The 16851-nt window shown below is 54.1% G+C and overlaps 1 protein-coding gene across 1 annotated transcript; it reads left to right on the top strand.

Moving 5' to 3' along the window:
* Nucleotides 1-213: 213 nt before the first annotated feature.
* Nucleotides 214-16434, top strand: NLRC3 (NLR family, CARD domain containing 3). The gene is made up of 17 exons (XM_008578327.1): nucleotides 214-462; nucleotides 562-2311; nucleotides 3298-3384; nucleotides 6430-6513; nucleotides 7117-7200; nucleotides 8500-8583; nucleotides 9879-9962; nucleotides 10361-10444; nucleotides 11076-11159; nucleotides 11667-11750; nucleotides 12261-12344; nucleotides 12712-12795; nucleotides 14212-14295; nucleotides 14708-14791; nucleotides 15434-15517; nucleotides 15971-16054; nucleotides 16344-16434. The coding sequence occupies exons 1-17, from the start codon at nucleotides 285-287 to the stop codon at nucleotides 16432-16434; spliced, it is 3198 nt and encodes a 1065-aa protein (XP_008576549.1). The 5' UTR covers nucleotides 214-284.
* Nucleotides 16435-16851: the final 417 nt, after the last annotated feature.

Below are 16851 nucleotides of genomic sequence, written 5' to 3'. Positions count from 1 at the left end.
GCCCACCCAGGGTCACCCAGCTGGTACATGGAGGAGCCGGGGTCCCAGCCTAGAGTCCCAGTGCTTACCCGCTTGGCCCCTGCATCCATGCGATCGTTCTCACTATCCAGGACCAAATAGCCCCTCGAGTCCCTTCCTGGGGGCCAGGCCAGTGGGCAGGCTAGGGAAGGAGAAAGGGGAGTCATCGGCTCGTTCACCTGTCCCCGGGCGCCAGATGGGAGTGCAGCAGATAGGCAGCTGGCTCGGGCCTCTCTTCGCAGCTCCAGGTGGTAACCTCAGACTCCATGAGGAAGCAGGAGGTGCAGACGGGCAGGGAGGCCGGCCAGGGCCATGGCTCTGGCTCCCCAACAGAGCAAGTGAAAGCCCTCATGGACCTGCTGGCCGGGAAGGGCGGTCAGGGCTCCCAGGCCCTGCAGGTACCCAACAGGATGCCGGACACCCCGCTGGGACCCCACAGCAATGGTAGGGCTAGCCCGGGAGGCAGATGGAGGGGTAGGCCTGGGCCCTCTCTCCCTCCCACCTGTCCCTTACCCACCTTCCCCCCCGGCTGCTGTCCTGCAGACACAAGGATACAGAGGCTCCGTGAGGCCCTGCTGAGCAGGGCGGGAAGCAGCCTGGAGCTGGGGGGCTCCTGGCACAGGCTGACCAGCCTCCTGCTGGTGGAGGGCCTGACGGACCTGCAGCTGAGGGAGCATGACTTCACGCAGCTGGAGGCCACCCGGGGGGGCCAGCGCCCTGCCAGGACCATTGCCCTGGACAGGCTTTTCCTGCCTCTCTCCCGGGTGTCCATCCCGCCCCGCGTCTCCATCACCATCGGGGTGGCCGGCATGGGCAAGACCACCCTGGTGAGGCACTTTGTCCGCCTCTGGGCCCAAGGGCAGGTCGGCAAGGACTTCTTGCTGGTGCTGCCTCTGACCTTTCGGGACCTCAACACCCATGAGAAGCTGTCAGCTGACATGCTCATCCGCTCCATCTTTCCACACGTTGGGGAACCTGGCCTAGCGGTGGCAGCCCTGGCCAGGGCCCTCCTGATCCTGGACGGCTTGGACGAGTGTAAGACGCCTCTGGACTTCTCCAACACCATGGCCTGCATGGACCCCAAGAAGGAGATCCAGGTGGACCACCTCATCACCAACATCATCCGTGGCAACCTCTTTCCGGAAGTTTCCATCTGGATCACCTCCCGCCCCGGTGCGGCTGGTCAGATCCCGGGCAGCCTGGTGGACCGGATGACTGAGATCCGGGGCTTTAACGAGGAGGAGATTAAGGAGTGTTTGGAGAAGATGTTTCCTGAGGACCAGATCCTTGTGGGCTGGGTCCTGAGCCAGGTGCAGGTCGACAGGGCCCTGTATCTGATGTGCATGGTCCCAGCCTTCTGCAGGCTCACGGGGTCAGTGCTGGGCCACCTGTGCCGCAACAGGTCAGGGCCCCAGGACATGGAACTGTGGCCTCCACGGACCCTGTGTGAGCTCTACTCTTGGTACTTTCGGATGGCCCTGGGCGGGGAGGGGCAGGAGAAAGGCAAACTGAGCCCACGGATAGAGCAGGTGGCGCATGGCAGCCGCAAGATGGTGGGGACACTGGGCCGGCTGGCCTTCCATGGGCTAGTCAAGAGGAAGTACGTGTTTTACGAGCAGGACATGAAGGCGTTTGGCGTGGACCTCGCTCTGCTGCAGGGTACCCTGTGCAGCTGCTTCCTGCAGCGGGAGGAGACACTGGCCTCCTCCACCGCCTTCTGCTTCACCCACCTGTCCGTGCAGGAGTTTGTGGCAGCCGTTTATTACTATACTGCATCCAAGAGAGCCATCTTTGACCTCTTCACTGAGAGCAGCGTGTCGTGGCCCAGGCTGGGCTTCCTCACGCATTTCAGAAGTGCAGCCCAGCGGGCCATGCAGGCTGAGGATGGGAGGCTGGACGTTTTCCTGCGCTTCCTCTCGGGCCTCTTGTCCCCAAGGGTCAACTCTCTGCTGGCTGGCTCCCTGCTGGCCCGAGGCGAGCACCAGGGCTACCGGGTGCAGGCGGCTGAGCTCCTGAAAGGCTGCCTGCATCCTGATGCTGCAGTCTGTGCCCGGGCGGTCAACGTCCTGTACTGCCTACATGAGCTGCAGCACACGGAGCTGGCCCGCAGCGTGCAGGAGGCCATGGGGAGCGGGGCTCTGGCTGGGTTGACCAGCCCCCCGCACCGTGCCGCCCTGGCCTACCTTCTGCAGGTGTCTGATGCCTGCGCCTGGGAGGCCAACCTGTCCCTGTGCCTCAGCCAGGGTGTCCTTCAGAGACTGCTGCCCCAGCTGCTCTACTGCCAGAGCCTCAGGTGGGCACACTGGGGGGGGGGGCATGGAGATGTGGGCAGAGGAGAGAGTGGAAGGACCTGAGAGGGGTCCTCCCCTGATCAGCCCCTCATATTAATCTCTGGGGGCCGCTGTAACAAAGTATCACAAGCTGGGTGGCTTAGAAGAATAGAAATGTGTTTTTGCCCAGTCCTGGAGGCCAGAGGCTGAAATCCAGAGGTCAGCAGGGCCCGCTCCCTCTGCAACCTGCCGGCTCCTTCCTGCCTGTCTAGCTTCTGGTGCTGTCAGTGCTCCTGGAGCTCCCAGGGCTCCGTGGCTTGTGGCCATATCCCTACAGTCTCTGCCTCCATCGTCATGTGGCCGTCTTCTCTCTGTGTCTCTGTCTTCACATGGTGCCCTCCTCTCTTACAGGACACTGGCATCCAGGGTTACAGGACCCCCACTCCAGACAACCTCATCTTAACTAATCACCTCTGCAAAAACCCTATTTCCAAATAAGGCCACATTCTTGAGGCACTGGGGGTTAGGACCTCAACATATCTTTTTTGGGGGACACAATTCAGCCCATAGTCCCCCCTGAGCCACCCCGTGCTGCCAAAGCTATGTCCAGTTTGCTCTCAGCCTTTCCTCTCTGCACTGCTCTGGACCCCAGCAGGCGAGGACAGAAGCACTCAGGACGAGGGTCACTGGGGACCTAAGAGCAGCTTATGTGTGCTCAGGAGCCAGAGTGCTAGCACGCAGTGTCCTGCAGAGGCACGCAGCAGGGTTGTGGGAGGATGGCCACACAAGGCAGGCTCTGGGTAGGAACCCCAGGGTTCACGGGCACCAAGCCCCGCAGTTCACTCTCGCAGGAAAAGTCAGAGAATCATGGGCATGCTGAACGCAGATGGTGCCACAGCGGGATGGAGAGGAGGCACGGGGTGTCTCCACAGCCAATGCCAGTCTCGTTCCGGCCCCCTCCCCACTCATGGGCGATGGGACCACTCACCGTCACTGCTCCCCTTCCCAGGCTGGACACCAACCAGTTCCAGGACACCGTGATGGAGCTGCTGGGCAGCGTGCTGAGCAGGAAGGACTGTTGCATCCAGAAGCTCAGGTAACGCTGACCCAGGGATTCTGCCCTGGGTGTCCTCCTGTCTTGTGGGATACGCGAGCATCTTCCTGTCACCCTCTCTGCTTAGCTGGCCAGTGGGGCCCTCCATGACAGATGTCCTCAAAGCATGTGATTTGGGATGCAGTCTGCTCTTCTCTGCCCATTCTAGAAAGTGCCGGAGGCTCGGGTACCTTGTCTGTAGGAAGAGGTGGGGTTCAGACACTGTTGTGGACATGGAAGCATTCTCCAAGCACCATACATGTGATGTGGTGCCAGGCATAATTTTCTCTAAGCTCCTCTCAAAATTTGCTCTCAAACAGTATTCTGGGCACAAGATTACATCTTTAATTAAAAATAAAAACTTTTTAATTACAAAATTTAAATTTAGTCTCTAGGTTAGGATGCTTAGAAAAAATTTTAACTTAAAATTTAATTTAATTAATATTTAATTACAAATGTCATTCTAATTAATTTGAACATTTCTTAATTTAAAAATTGTATCTTTAGTGTCATAATTAGGCAAAAGTTTACATGCTGGGTTATGTGCTTATGCACTCTCTCCTGGAATAACCTTTCCAGATCCTAGTCACACCCTGGTTTGTAGTAGAATCAATGTGATGACCTGAGGGTGGCTTTTGGAGAACTGGGGCAGCAAGTTTGGAGAACAGGACCCAGTGAGTAATTGTTCACCCTCACACAAAGATAAACAAACTTTATCTGAGTTAATGACAATTTAGACTGAGTCAGGAACAAAAGTAAGTCACTTAGGACAGTGGTTAGAGTTGTGGGCTCTGTGTGACCTTGAGCAAGTAACTTCTATGCCTGAAGATGGTAAAAATGGGGTTCAAGGGTATCTGCCTATGAGTCTGGGAGTCCCTGTGACCATCTTCAGGTTCAAAGAAGGATTTGCTAAAAGGACTTGGAACTCAGAGATGCTGTTATGCTCATGGTTAGATTCCTCACATTGAAAGGACACAGATTAAAGCTGGGAAAAGAAAAAGGCACGTGGAGCGGGGCCAGGAGAGACCAGGCATGAGCTTCCAGCTGTCCTCCCCAGCTGGGTCAGCAGACAGTGCTTACTTCTCCCGGCACAGCATGTGATGACACAAATGAAGTGCTGCCAGCCAGGGAGCTCATCTGGGTCTTGGCAGCCAGGGTTTTTAGTGGGGGTCAGTCACAAAGATATTCCTGACTACCTGCATGGCTGACCTCGGTCTCCAGCCCCTCCAAAGGTCAAGCTGATATTGCATGGCCCAAGACCCCCACCAGAAATCACACTGTGAGAAAAGTATCCAGCATGACCCAAGGCCCCTGAGTAAACAAGGACATTCTTATCAGCCTGGACATTCCGAAGGCTTAGAGGTTCCCTCTCAGGAGTCCAGGGAAAGATCCAAACATTTCTTTGTGCAAGGTTAGTCCTCTACTACACACTCAGGGTTGCTGTGAAGCTTAAATGAGCTAATTCAATGAAGGTACGTAGGACAGGCCAGGCAAAGAGAAAGCATCGAGTTATCTTTCCTGTGAGCAAGTGATACAAACGTAACCCCTTTGGGGAAAAAAATGATAGACAACTTCTCATTATTAATATTTTTTCTTTCATGAGAGCCTTCAGCATTTTTTGCATGACAAAACAGTCAACGTTTGGTTTTGTTCAAAGGAAGCTAGGTTGCGCTCAGAAATTACTCTCAATGTTTAGTTCTAAAATGGTTGCTAAAAGAACATAAATAAATAAATAGATTTTTTTAAAAAAGAAATTACTCCAAATGAAGTAAAAAATTTCTTCTATGGCTGCAAGCTGTTCTTGACTTCTACGGTTGGTCCTCAATGCCACATCCCTATCTGAAATGTCCAAGGTGTCCTTAGAAAACACACATGACTGCTCATGAGATTACTTATGAAAGTCCTGGGGGCAGAGAGGCTGTCTAGAATTTGCGAACATTTATATAGAAGGTAGCCTGGATGAATGGTCTTCCAACTTTTTTAAGGCAATAAAACCTTTTTGAAAAGCGACATATCTGGCAGAACCCTAATGAGTAAAACACACAAAAAGGAGGTGCTGGGACTGATAAAAGGGATGTGAGGGCCTGGGCCCAACCCACTGGCTTGCCCTCATCCTTCTGTTGGCCCTGGAAACCTTTCTGAGGAACCCAGGGGCTCTTGGAACATAGAGGTACCCGCCTGGGGATTCTAATTGGACAGCTGAATCCTGTGGCGTAAAATGCCTATGAAACTGCAAAGACCGCCACAACTGCCAGTTCTGAAATTGGGTACATGGAGTCGACCCCTCAGCATATTCCTGGAATCACCCTTTCAGGGCAGATATAGCTGTACCTTTTTAAACTTTTTGGGGGGCTGCTAGCCAGTATGGCGATCCTTAACTTTAAAGTAAGTTTTGTGATCACGCTACGTTTGCTGTTTTGCGCTAGAGAAGGGGCCAGGATCTGCAGTGAGTGAGGACTAGGTGGTGCCCGTTCATGAGAGCCGATTGTTAAATCTTCAAGCATTTTGCAAGCTGGGGGTGCCTGACTATGGTGGGAGTATTTACACCGTGGAAACTGGCAAATGCTACAAAATCAATTTCTTTGTATTTTGTTTTTTCCTGAGAGCCAGTGTACCAGCACCCACTGGCTGGGATCCATACAGTAGACTCTTTGTCTGTTTTGGCAGCTGGCTGGTATGGGGATCCGAACCCTGGACCTTGGTGTTATAATGTACTGTAACCTACTGAGCTAACTGGACAGCCAGCCAGTTAGCACACTCTTTGCTGTGCTATTTGCATGGAAACTGTTGTGCTAGATTCTGGCCAAACTTTTCCCTGGGACCCTTTGCCAGAGGGAGGATCTGTCCACCCATTCTGGCCCTACCTTGCCCAGGCTCAGGGGCTTCCTGTGCCTGGCATTCTGCTCCAGGGGTCCCCTCACCTCCACCTGTCTGGGCCCTGCTGATGCTGGGGAGGCCTCGGGGTTTGGATCATGGGCACAGCGCTAGGGAGGAGGCGATGAGATTTGTGCGCCTAAAGTAACCGTTCTTCTCCCTTTCCTTGCACAGCTTGGCTGAAAACCAGATCAGTAACAAAGGGGCCAAAGCTCTGGCCAGATCCCTCCTGGTCAACAGAAGTCTCACCACTCTGGAGTAAGTAGGACACCAAAGGCCAGATTTTGGCCCTTGGAGCAGGGAGTTGTGAGCCATCTTGTGCAGTCTCCTACGCTCCTGGAAAATCACTGGGGGCTTATCCATCCCTTGCTGGGTCGCCAGGTTCAGAACACGGGTAGCCTCTGGGCATGATGGCCATATTTCATGTAGAGCAGGTTCCAAGGTCTCTGGGCTCCTGTAGAAGTAAGAATCCCCTTGACCACAGGATCTCCTAGGTGGCTGGTGGGACAGTTGAGCAAGCCATGTCATGGCCCCTCCTCGGCTGCGGTCCCTCACCTGGTGAAGTCCTAGGTCTCCAGCCCTGAATCTGGGGTTACCATCCTTCTCATCGCCACCCTTGGCCCAAGCCCTCAAGGCCAGTGTGCCCAGCTTTCCCTCGCCCATCACATGGGGCTGTCTTGGGAAACTCCTTCCTTGTTCACCCATGAGGATCTCTGCCCCAGATCCACCAAACACGGAATCCCCAACCCTGATGCGTTCCCTTTGAGGAGCACAGACTTCAAGGCCGCTGTCCTCCAGTTCCTCCTTCCCTCCTGGGAACCAGATGACAGAGGCCGGTCCTTTCTCTCCTCCTTCTGCCAGTCTCCATGCTAACTCCATCGGACCACAAGGGGCCAAGGCGCTGGCAGATGCTCTGAAGATCAACCGCACTCTGACCTCTCTGAGGTACATGTCACCTGCTCCCCTGTCCTGCTGCCCCCAGGAGAGGGCCCAGAAAACCCTCTTGTCAGGTGCCACCTGTGGAGTGGGAGGGGATTCAAGATGGTGAGCATGGGACACCAGCTCCCATCTTGGGGGGAACCAGGGAATCCTGTATCCTAAGCCAATTTCCACATTCCAGCTCCTCCCTACTCTTTGCGCATGTCGATGGCCTGAGCAGGGGACAGAGAAATGAGGGAGGAGTCTGTAGAGATGGAAAGGTCTGTAGTCTGTTAGGAAAACCTCCCATCCTCCGCTGAAGTGGGAAATCCCCAAACCATGGTGTCGATTTTCCCCTGAGGTGTTTTCCAAGACACTGAAAAGCCCACCTTCCAGAAGATACCTATGGATTGGTATGGTTTGCTTCCTGTCTCTATAGATTTAACTATTCTGGACATTTCATATCAATGGAATCATAAAATAGACCTTTTGCATCTGTCTTCCTTTACTCAGAATAGTTTTCAAGGTTCATCCGAGTCGTACTGTGCACTTTATTCCATTCCACAGCTGAACAACATTCCACTGCATGAACAGATCACAGTTTATCCATTCACCCTTTGATGGACACCTTTTGGCTATTACAAATAATGCTGCTATGAACACCCATGTACAAGTATTCAAGTGCCTGGATTTTGTTGTTTTTTTTAAAAGATGACCCGTAAGGGGATCTTAACCCTTGACTTGGTGGTGTCAGCACCACACTCTCACAAGTGAGCCATGGGCCAGCCCTCAAGTGCCTGTTTTTAATTCTTTTGGGCACATACCCAGGAGTGGAATTGCTGGGTCACATGGTAACTCTCTGTTAACCTTTTGAGGAGCTGCTAGACTGTTTTCCTTGGAGGCCAGACCATCTTACATACCTACTAGCAGTGTGAGGGCTCCAGTTTCTCCACATCCTCACCCACAGTTGGGTACCTCGGGTTTTAGCTGTAATGAGGACTACTGATGACCTTGTTATTGTTATCCACAAGCACAGCACCTTGTTCCCAGTTGGTAGGTGGGTGCTTCAAGACTCAGAGGGAAACCTAAGCCCAGGGCAGTGGCAGGAAGGCTGATTGTTCTCTCTGCGTGGTGGGCAGTGAGGGTGTGTAGTGGTCAAGAGCCCCTCTTAGTGAGATCAGTTGCTGACCTCCGTTGGGCCTTGGTGGCTCTGGGGCATTTTGCCTCATGGAAGTACCCCCCCAACCCCCCTGCCATGAGAATCCAGGCTGCTGCCTGGTGCCCTCCACTGCTCGGTGGGTGACACGCCTCTTCCTGCCTCCACAGCCTCCAGAGCAACATGATCAGGGATCACGGGGCCAAATCCATGGCTGAGGCCTTGGCCTCCAACCGGACCCTCTCTGTGCTGCAGTGAGTGGGCAAGCCTCCCCCCATCCCCCAGGGGCCTCTCTGCCTGTTGCATGCAAGGAGGACTGGGTGGGGTGAGGTCCTGAGGCTTTCTGACCCATCTTGATGGCTCCCGGAAAAAACATGATGCCCACTGCTCTTCCAGAGAAGGGGTGTTGGGGAAATAAAAGTAAGACCTCCTACCAACCGAGAAAATCCTCTCCACAAACGTAGGAGAGAACACAACAGTTTTATTCTTGAGCAAGCGTTAAACTGACTGCAGTGTGCGTCACAGGCAATCCACCAGCAAGACTGCAAAGACCAAAAGAAATCTCACCCTTTTCCTCAGCCAGGCAGGTCTCAAGATAGATGGCAACCTGTCCCCCAGTGAGAGGACCTGACAGCACCCTTAGTTTATCCTAAATTCACCTGATAATTGGGGTGACCATCTGTGTTTCCCAAATGCTTTTATCCAAAGGAAAAAGAAAATTCCTCATGTCTTTAGGACAAGCAGGTACTTAACATCTTGGAGCCTAGGCTAATTCCCACAGAGGCAGGAGGTAGGAACACTCTCTTCCTTGATGCTTACATTTCAAAGAGATGGCCTCAAGTCCCTTACCAAAGGCATTCCTAGACTATAAAATTGGCAGAAGGATGATTTAGCTTTTAAAAAGTTTTACATATATCTCAAAGGGGCGCAATCTCAAGTTTTCCCAAAGAAATACTCTAGGTAAATGTGTGTATGTGTTGGGGGACCTCGACGGAGGTGTCTCTTTCCTTTTTGGAACCAGGGAAAATTACTTTTTTTAAGATTTGAATTTAGCCTCACACAGAAGAGGTCCTGTCCTGCCTGTCCCTCTAGGGTCCTGTACCATCTCCCTCCACCAGATTTAGTGTAAGAGGAAGTAGCTTTTTGAGAAGAGGAACTCAAGCGGGGGTCTCCCTAGGGAGGCTTCTCATGGGGGAGGCAGGCTGACGGCTGGTCCAGATGGGAGGTAGACAGCTTGGTGAGGGGCCAGCAGGTCTTGTACGTGAAGCCCCCACTTGGGAGGCTGCTGGGCATTATCAGCATCCGCTGGTCTCTTCCTTACAAGGGAGAACCCAGCTGTCTTTGCTTCTACTCGCCTACATAATGACGTCGGTCTGCTGGCATCGCATCGCAACAATCTGCAGACAGTTCCTGGAGACCCCTCTCCCCCGCTGTGATAAGTGGAGAGGGCATCCTCGCTGTCTCTGACCTCCCACCTTGGACCCAGACTGTCCTCGGCCTGGGAATGGCCATGGCCATCTTTGCTAAAGGACTGTCTTGTTTCCCACAGGCTGCAGAAGAATACCATCGGGCCCATGGGAGCCCAGCGGATGGCAGATGCCCTGAAGCAGAACAGGAGTCTGAAAGAGCTCATGTGAGAATGCAGAAGGCCTAGCTTAGCATCCTCAGTGCCCAGCACAATGCCCGGCCCATCATGAATATTTATGAGCTTGGGGATGGACGGACGGATGAGCAGACTGACTGGTGGGTGGATGGATGAATGGATGGATGAAGGGTGGGGCGAGTGGATGAACTGATGGCTCACTGGCTGGCTGGCTGGCTAGATGCGTGTGTAGGTGCATGACAGCTGGCTTTGAACTCCACAGCACTGGATCAAGAGAATAGAGACCCATATTCCCAGGACTGGGTGAGTGTGACCTTCTCAGGCTCACATTGCCTTCCCAGCTGGCAAAAGAAAACAGCCCTCCCCTGAGGGCTTCCCTGGGCCCTGACTCCCAGGGAGGCCAGCTCACCACATCCTGTCTCTTGCAGGTTCTCCAGTAACAGCATTGGCGATGAAGGCACCCAGGCCCTGGCTGAGGCCCTGAAGGTGAACCAGGGCCTGGAAAGCCTGGAGTGAGTCTGCCTGGCCCCCCTCCTGGGGTGGTGATTCCTCCTGGGTTCTCCACCCTGCAGGAGGGCTGCCAGCCAGGGCCACTTCCCCGCCAGCACCTACTAACACCAACCCTAGGCATGCTCTGATCTAAGTCTTCCCCCTCCACATCCCCACTCCGTGAGCTCCATTTCCCTGGATGGTAGGGGTTGGGGTTGGTTCTAGAGTGTTCAGAGTGACAAGCTCTGAGTGTCCTGAGAAGCCGGTGCAGGTGGCTGGAGAGGAAGTTGGCTGCAGCAGCCTTAGTGGGGGTGGGGCTCAGTGCAGTCCCACACCAGGGAGACTCTGCTCTGCCACTTTCTCTTGGGACTACAAACCCAAGCCTCGCTCAGAGGCTGTTTGGAGCCACCCACATCAAGACAGTTTAAACTCTGGGGCTTGCTGTGTTAAATCCACCTGCCCCGACCTGGCAGGGGCTAGAAGGTGGGGGATAGGAGAGAAACGAGGGATGAGGAAGAGCAGAGTGGGGGCCACCTGTCCCCAGGGCTCCCGAATCCCTGATGAACCCAGTGCCTGCAGTCCCAGGCTGGACGGGGCAGCTCCCTCCATGTCCTGGGACAACCTTGCCATGGGTGTCCTGTCTTCTGTCTGCAGCCTGCAGAGCAATTCCATCAGCGATGCAGGAGTGGCAGTGCTGATGGGGGCCCTCTGCACCAACCAGACCCTCCTCAGCCTCAAGTGAGTCCCGACCTCCCTCCCGACTGAGGCGTCCCTTTTACAGGACATCTGCAGGGACTTTGGGACTTGGAGTAAAGGCTGGTGCTGTGCAGCGTGTTAGGGGAAGTCTGGGGTTGCACATCCTTGGTCCTGCAGCCTGTCCCTCCTCCTGCTCCCTCGGGAGCCCTCCGGGGCCTGCTGCTGCTCCCTTCCTGAACAGGAGCCTTCAGGAGCCTCCACTTGCTTGCCTGTCTCTTACCTGCACATCTCTGCAGTCCTGTGGTCCTGTCCTCCTCCTCCTGGATTTTCTCGTACTGTCGATGGTCCTAAAGCAGGGACACTTGGTGGCCAGCCATTGGAGCCACGGCTTGCTGGAACAAACTCCTTCACACCTCAGTCCAGATTGCGCAGGAGGCCCAGGGCCCGCCTGAGGTCTCCTGGGCTTGGAAAAGCCTGAACACCTGTGTTTGTCTCCACTGGGGCCCCCTTGTGCCCATCAGAAGCTCAGAACCTTCTCTCTTTCCTCAGCCTGCAAGAGAACTCCATCAGCCCAGAGGGAGCCAGGGCCGTGGCTCATGCCCTCTGCACCAACAGCACCCTCAAGAACTTGGAGTAGGTGGTGGTGCAGGGGTTGGGGGTAGGGGGGACTGAGCTTCTCAAGGGTTATTTATGCCCATGGTCTTGCCCACTGGAGCCCAGGGTGGGTGGACATTGTTGTAATGGGCCCCCAATACCCTGGCCCTTTCACAAGGTTGGAGAAGACCTGGTTGGGGAGGAGGTGGGCAGGAGACCTGGTGTCTGGTGGGACACAAGTGTGGCATAAATTACACCACAAGGATGAGGACAGTGACATGCTGCCTGCCTCACTCTATGGTGATGACAAGCCTGTGAGAGGGGACTCTAAGAGCTGACACGGGCCACGCCCCTGGTGCAGCGCGTCCCCAGGCAGCTCCACCCCCATCCTGGCTGTGCAACCTGCCATCAAGCCCACAGAGCTGAGCCTGGTGTTGCTGTCAGTATTCAGACAGCAGTCCAGGTCTCATGCCACACATGCCACACATGCACATGCTCCAGAGACGTGAGCTCTGCTCTGCTCATCTGCTCCCATTCACTCCCTCCCAGCCTGACAGCCAACCTCCTGCACGACCAGGGCGCCCAGGCCATCGCGGTGGCAGTGAGAGAAAACCGCACCCTCACATCCCTTCAGTGAGTCTACAGCTCCCTGCCTCATCCTCCTCCACACAGCTGCAGGGCCACAGTCAAACCAAGGCTGGCTTTGAGACTCCCCGCTGAAGGTCTGGGGACCTGCCCAAGCCCGCTGTGCCCTCTGTGTTCATTCCTGAGGTGGGTGCCCATGGTGGGGCCTCAGGGTGTCCTGTGCTTTGTGCATGGGTCATTTGGAGAGTCTCGATTTGAGCCTGTCCCTGTGGCCACCATCGCCAAAGTACCCGCTGACCCATGGGGACTATGCCTGATGAGGGTGGCAGGAATACTCCCCCCACATCCTGCAGGGTTTCCATCCCCTGCCATCAGACCCTGGGCCTTGCAGTCATGTGTGTCTGTGTCCACCCAGCCTGCAGTGGAACTTCATCCAGGCCGGTGCTGCCAAGGCCCTGGGACAAGCCCTGCAGCTCAACAGGAGCCTGGCCAGCTTGGAGTAAGTGTAGGGGCGTGGGCGGGGGAACCTGAAAGCTTGGTGCCCACCAGGCGCAGGGCTCAGACTGACGGCCCTCAGCACACAGCCTCCTCTGCCCTAAGGCCAGCATGTTTCAGTCCTTATCTGCTTTAAAAAATAACAGCTTCACCGAGATATAGTCCACATGCCATAAACCTCTCCATTTAAAGTGTACAACTCACTAGTTTCTAGTATATTAAGAGTTATGCAATTATCACCAGTCAATTTTAGAACATTTCCATCACCCCCTGAAGAAGCCCCGGACCCTTCAGCAGTCACTCCCCATTCTCCCTGCCCCCTCGCCTGACAACCACTGATCTGCCTTCTGTCACTATGGATTTTCCCATTCTGGACATTTCATATGAATGGAATCATACAACACGTGGTCTCTTGTGACTGACATCTTTCACTCAGCATAATATTTTTGAGGTTCATCCATGTTCTGACATGTTAGAACTCCACCCCTTCTTTTGGCTGAGTAATATTCCATTGTGTGGATGGATGCACACATTCTGTTTATCCACTCAGTCGATGGACACGTGGCTGTTTGCACGTCTTGACTGTCATGCACCAGTGCTCCTTTGAACATCCGTGTGCAAGCTGCGGTGCGCATGGCGCTTTCCTTGCTCCTGGGCAGGGGCACCTGGGAGCGGAACTGCCGGCTTGAGCGTAGCTGTGTTTAGCCTTTGGAGCCCCATCTGCATTCTGCCCTAACACTTCTTTGCTTTAGCTTCCAGGACACCCCCTCTCTGGCAGGTCCTCCTCGTTCTTTTCTTGTGCTTGACTCTTAAATCCTGGGGTTCCTCAGGGCTCTCCTAGGCCATCTTCCTGTGAATGCCATCCCTTTTCTGGGAGCTCTCCTCCTCACCCAGGACTCCAATGACCTTCCAAGTCCCAGTGACCCCACAACTATACCCCAGACCTCTCCCCTGAGCTCCAGACCTGCCTCCCCCAGGGTCTCACAAGTACTGCAGGTGGCCTGCCTTCTCTCCCTGACAGCCTGTTCTAGGTTCCCATCTCTGAATGGAACCAACCAAGCAATTGTGCGAGCTGGAAATGTCACCTTGCTCTCCTCTCCCACTTGCAATGCACCTCCAAGTCCTGTCGATCCCACCCACCTGATTCTCTTCACCCTCGTTGACAGTAATTTCCACGTCCTTCTTTTGTTTGCCTCTGATGGTTCTGACTCCTGCAGACCCCAGCCTCTCTGCATGGTGATATGAGGCCATGGGCTGCCATGGCTGCATGGGAGGGCAGGTGTCCCAGGGCCACCCTGGGGGTGTATATATGTCTATGGTGTATGTCATGTGGATTAGATCCAGAAGGTGCACACTCACCAGGTCCTTGCTGGAGTGCCGGCCTACATCCCGTGCACCCAGGGTCACACTCTGTGCTCAGTCTGCAGGAGAACGCCATCGGGGACGAGGGGGCTTCTGCGGTGGCCAGTGCGCTGAAGGCAAACACAGCCCTCACTGCTCTCTAGTAAGTCCCCAACATGCACAGCAGCCCAGGAAGCCAGCCCCTTCCTCATCCTGTCATGCTAAACGTCATTTTTGTTTGTTTACCAGTCAAGGAAGGTTTCAGTTTCTTAACATTAGCAATTAGGAAATCAAACATCTAGAAAGAATGATGGGTACAGCAAGCATTCTCTTCCAGCCTTTCCAGGAGACTTGCTCTCCTTCCCCATATGCAGCATCCAGGTTTCTGTTTTAGGCATCAGTGTAGGTTGGAGATGCAGTGTTTTTAGGACAGATCATTGGCCAACAATTCTCAGTGCTATGTCTCCACTATCAGCACTAAGTCAAGGGTGATGGAAATGGAGAAAGGCTGGGCCAGGGCAGCTATGAGGGCCAGAGAGGCCCAGCCTGTTCTGCTGACTGCATCCCTCTTCCAGTCTCCAGGTGGCCTCCATTGGTGCCCAGGGGGCCCAGGCGCTAGGGGAGGCCCTGGCTGTGAACAGGACCTTGGAGATTCTCGAGTAAGTATTCCAGTCTCCAGCTAGTCTTTTGCACAAAGAAACAAAGCCATTGATTCAAAATGAATAAATACGGGGAGAAAGTTACCAGTTTCCATGGAGACTCACAAACCACGTGCACGACCTTCATCTCAGATCACTGTATGCCCCAGCTGCCCCTCTCTCACTTCCTGCCTTCCCCCTTGGAGTCACTGTCATCTGCCCTCCTCTCCTTAAGCTCCTGCTCTCCAGGTTGGCCTTACCCAGGCCGAACATGTCGAGAGGACCTGTTTAGGAGCCCAAACTGGCCAGTAGCCACTGATCCCGGTCTGTGAGAAGACTCAGACTCCCGGGGGTTGGGGTGGAGCTCAAGCTATGAAGCTTCTGAGTGTGTGTGTGTCATCCCTGGATCCCTCTGCTGCTGAGTGCACTGGGACCTGCCAGACGGAGAGCTGCGTCTCCTGTTTCCGCCCAGTTTTTCTTTCTTTGGAATGGAAAAAGAGATGAGGCTCCAATAAACCACCTAGGGAACCCCAACCCCACCCTAAACCCCAACCTCCTGGGATTGATGTTTCCTCTGTCAAGTAACCCCACATCCATCTGAAGAGGTATCATTATCACCTCTCAGCTTGTCCTCTGCCTTAGGTATCCTGTTTTCCCTGACAGCTTACGAGGAAACACCATTGGAGTGGCTGGTGCCAAAGCCCTGGCCAATGCTCTGAAGGTAAACTCAAGTCTCCAAAGACTCAAGTAAGTGGCTGTAGAGACCCACCTGCGTCCTAGAGCTGTAACCTTCTTTTCTTCTGGATTGTCCCCCATGGGATAAGAGGTTCCTGATTTCCTCCATAGCTGCTTCCTTCTAATATAAATAATTCAGACTGTTCTGATTATTATATTCCATGTCCCATTGCAGCTGGGTTTGTTCATTCTGCTCAGCTTAAGTCAGAAATAAGTCACTTAACATCTGCACTTACGGTCGTCCATCCTCCTCAGCACGTGGTTGGGACAACCTGGCTCCCTGTACACACCAGTCTCAGGGGCAAATGCCATCTAGTGGTTGCTATGATACCTGTGGACAAGTCGACCCAGAGTGGTGGTGGTGCTTCCTCTCTAATGCCCCCCAAGACGATGCGGTGTTGCTTCCTGGGGTGTTTTCCTCTGTCCTGATGGGTCACCGTGGTGTCTCCATCTTTTTTCTGCCAGTCTTCAAGAGAATTCCTTGGGGATGGATGGAGCAATCTGCATTGCCACTGCACTGTCTGGAAACCATGGGCTCCAGCACATCAAGTGAGTGAGGCCAGGCAGCACCTGCCCTTTCCCTAGCCCTGCTCACCCTACAGCTGCTCCTGGGTCAGGCCCCACCTCTCACCCAATCCTGGGAGCCAGCTGATCCTCAGGTCCCTCAGCAGCTCTACAAGGAAACTCGGTCTGAGAGGGCACCATCCTGAGCCTGGTCCATGGGAGGGATCCTAGAAGCACAAACGTTTTGTGAAGAGTTCTGCCTTTTCCATAGGGACAGTCCACTCTACTAAAAGGAGCCTGTAGGTTTCCAGCCTGCTCTAACCCTTCTCTTCAGTCTCCAGGGAAATCACATTGGGGAATCTGGCGCCAGGATGATCTCAGAGGCTATCAAGACAAACGCTCCCACATGCACTGTTGAAATGTGAGCAGAACTAGCTCCTGGAGGACCAGTTGGAAGCTCAGCAGGAGGCTTTCCAGCAGAAAGACCGGTTTCCGATGTGCCTTCCTGCCACTTGGGAGTGACGCTGACCCAGCACGAGAGCTGGTCTACTGCAAAGGGAGGAAAGACGCTACCAGAGGAGGCTACAAGCACCTCTCCTGATCCAGGATCGGTCCAGGCAGGGGCAGATGGATCCTTTGCTATGGCACAGAGAAAGGAAGGGGCTGTCACCAACGGACTTGGGACAAAGGCCCATAAGCTCAGCAATGTAAGAAGCTGGTCCTAGCTTATTTATACCGAGGTCTTCGTATGCCCTAACTTTTAAAAAATTTTATTACTGCCCTATTCCACTCTCCTGGTTAAAACTGTCCCTCACTCTGGAATGAGTTGCCATCTTCAAGCC

Source organism: Galeopterus variegatus, unplaced genomic scaffold (genome assembly GCF_000696425.1).
Source record: "Galeopterus variegatus unplaced genomic scaffold, G_variegatus-3.0.2 Scaffold1664, whole genome shotgun sequence".
NCBI lineage: Eukaryota > Metazoa > Chordata > Mammalia > Dermoptera > Cynocephalidae > Galeopterus > Galeopterus variegatus.
This window is presented reverse-complemented; position numbering and strand designations above follow the sequence as displayed.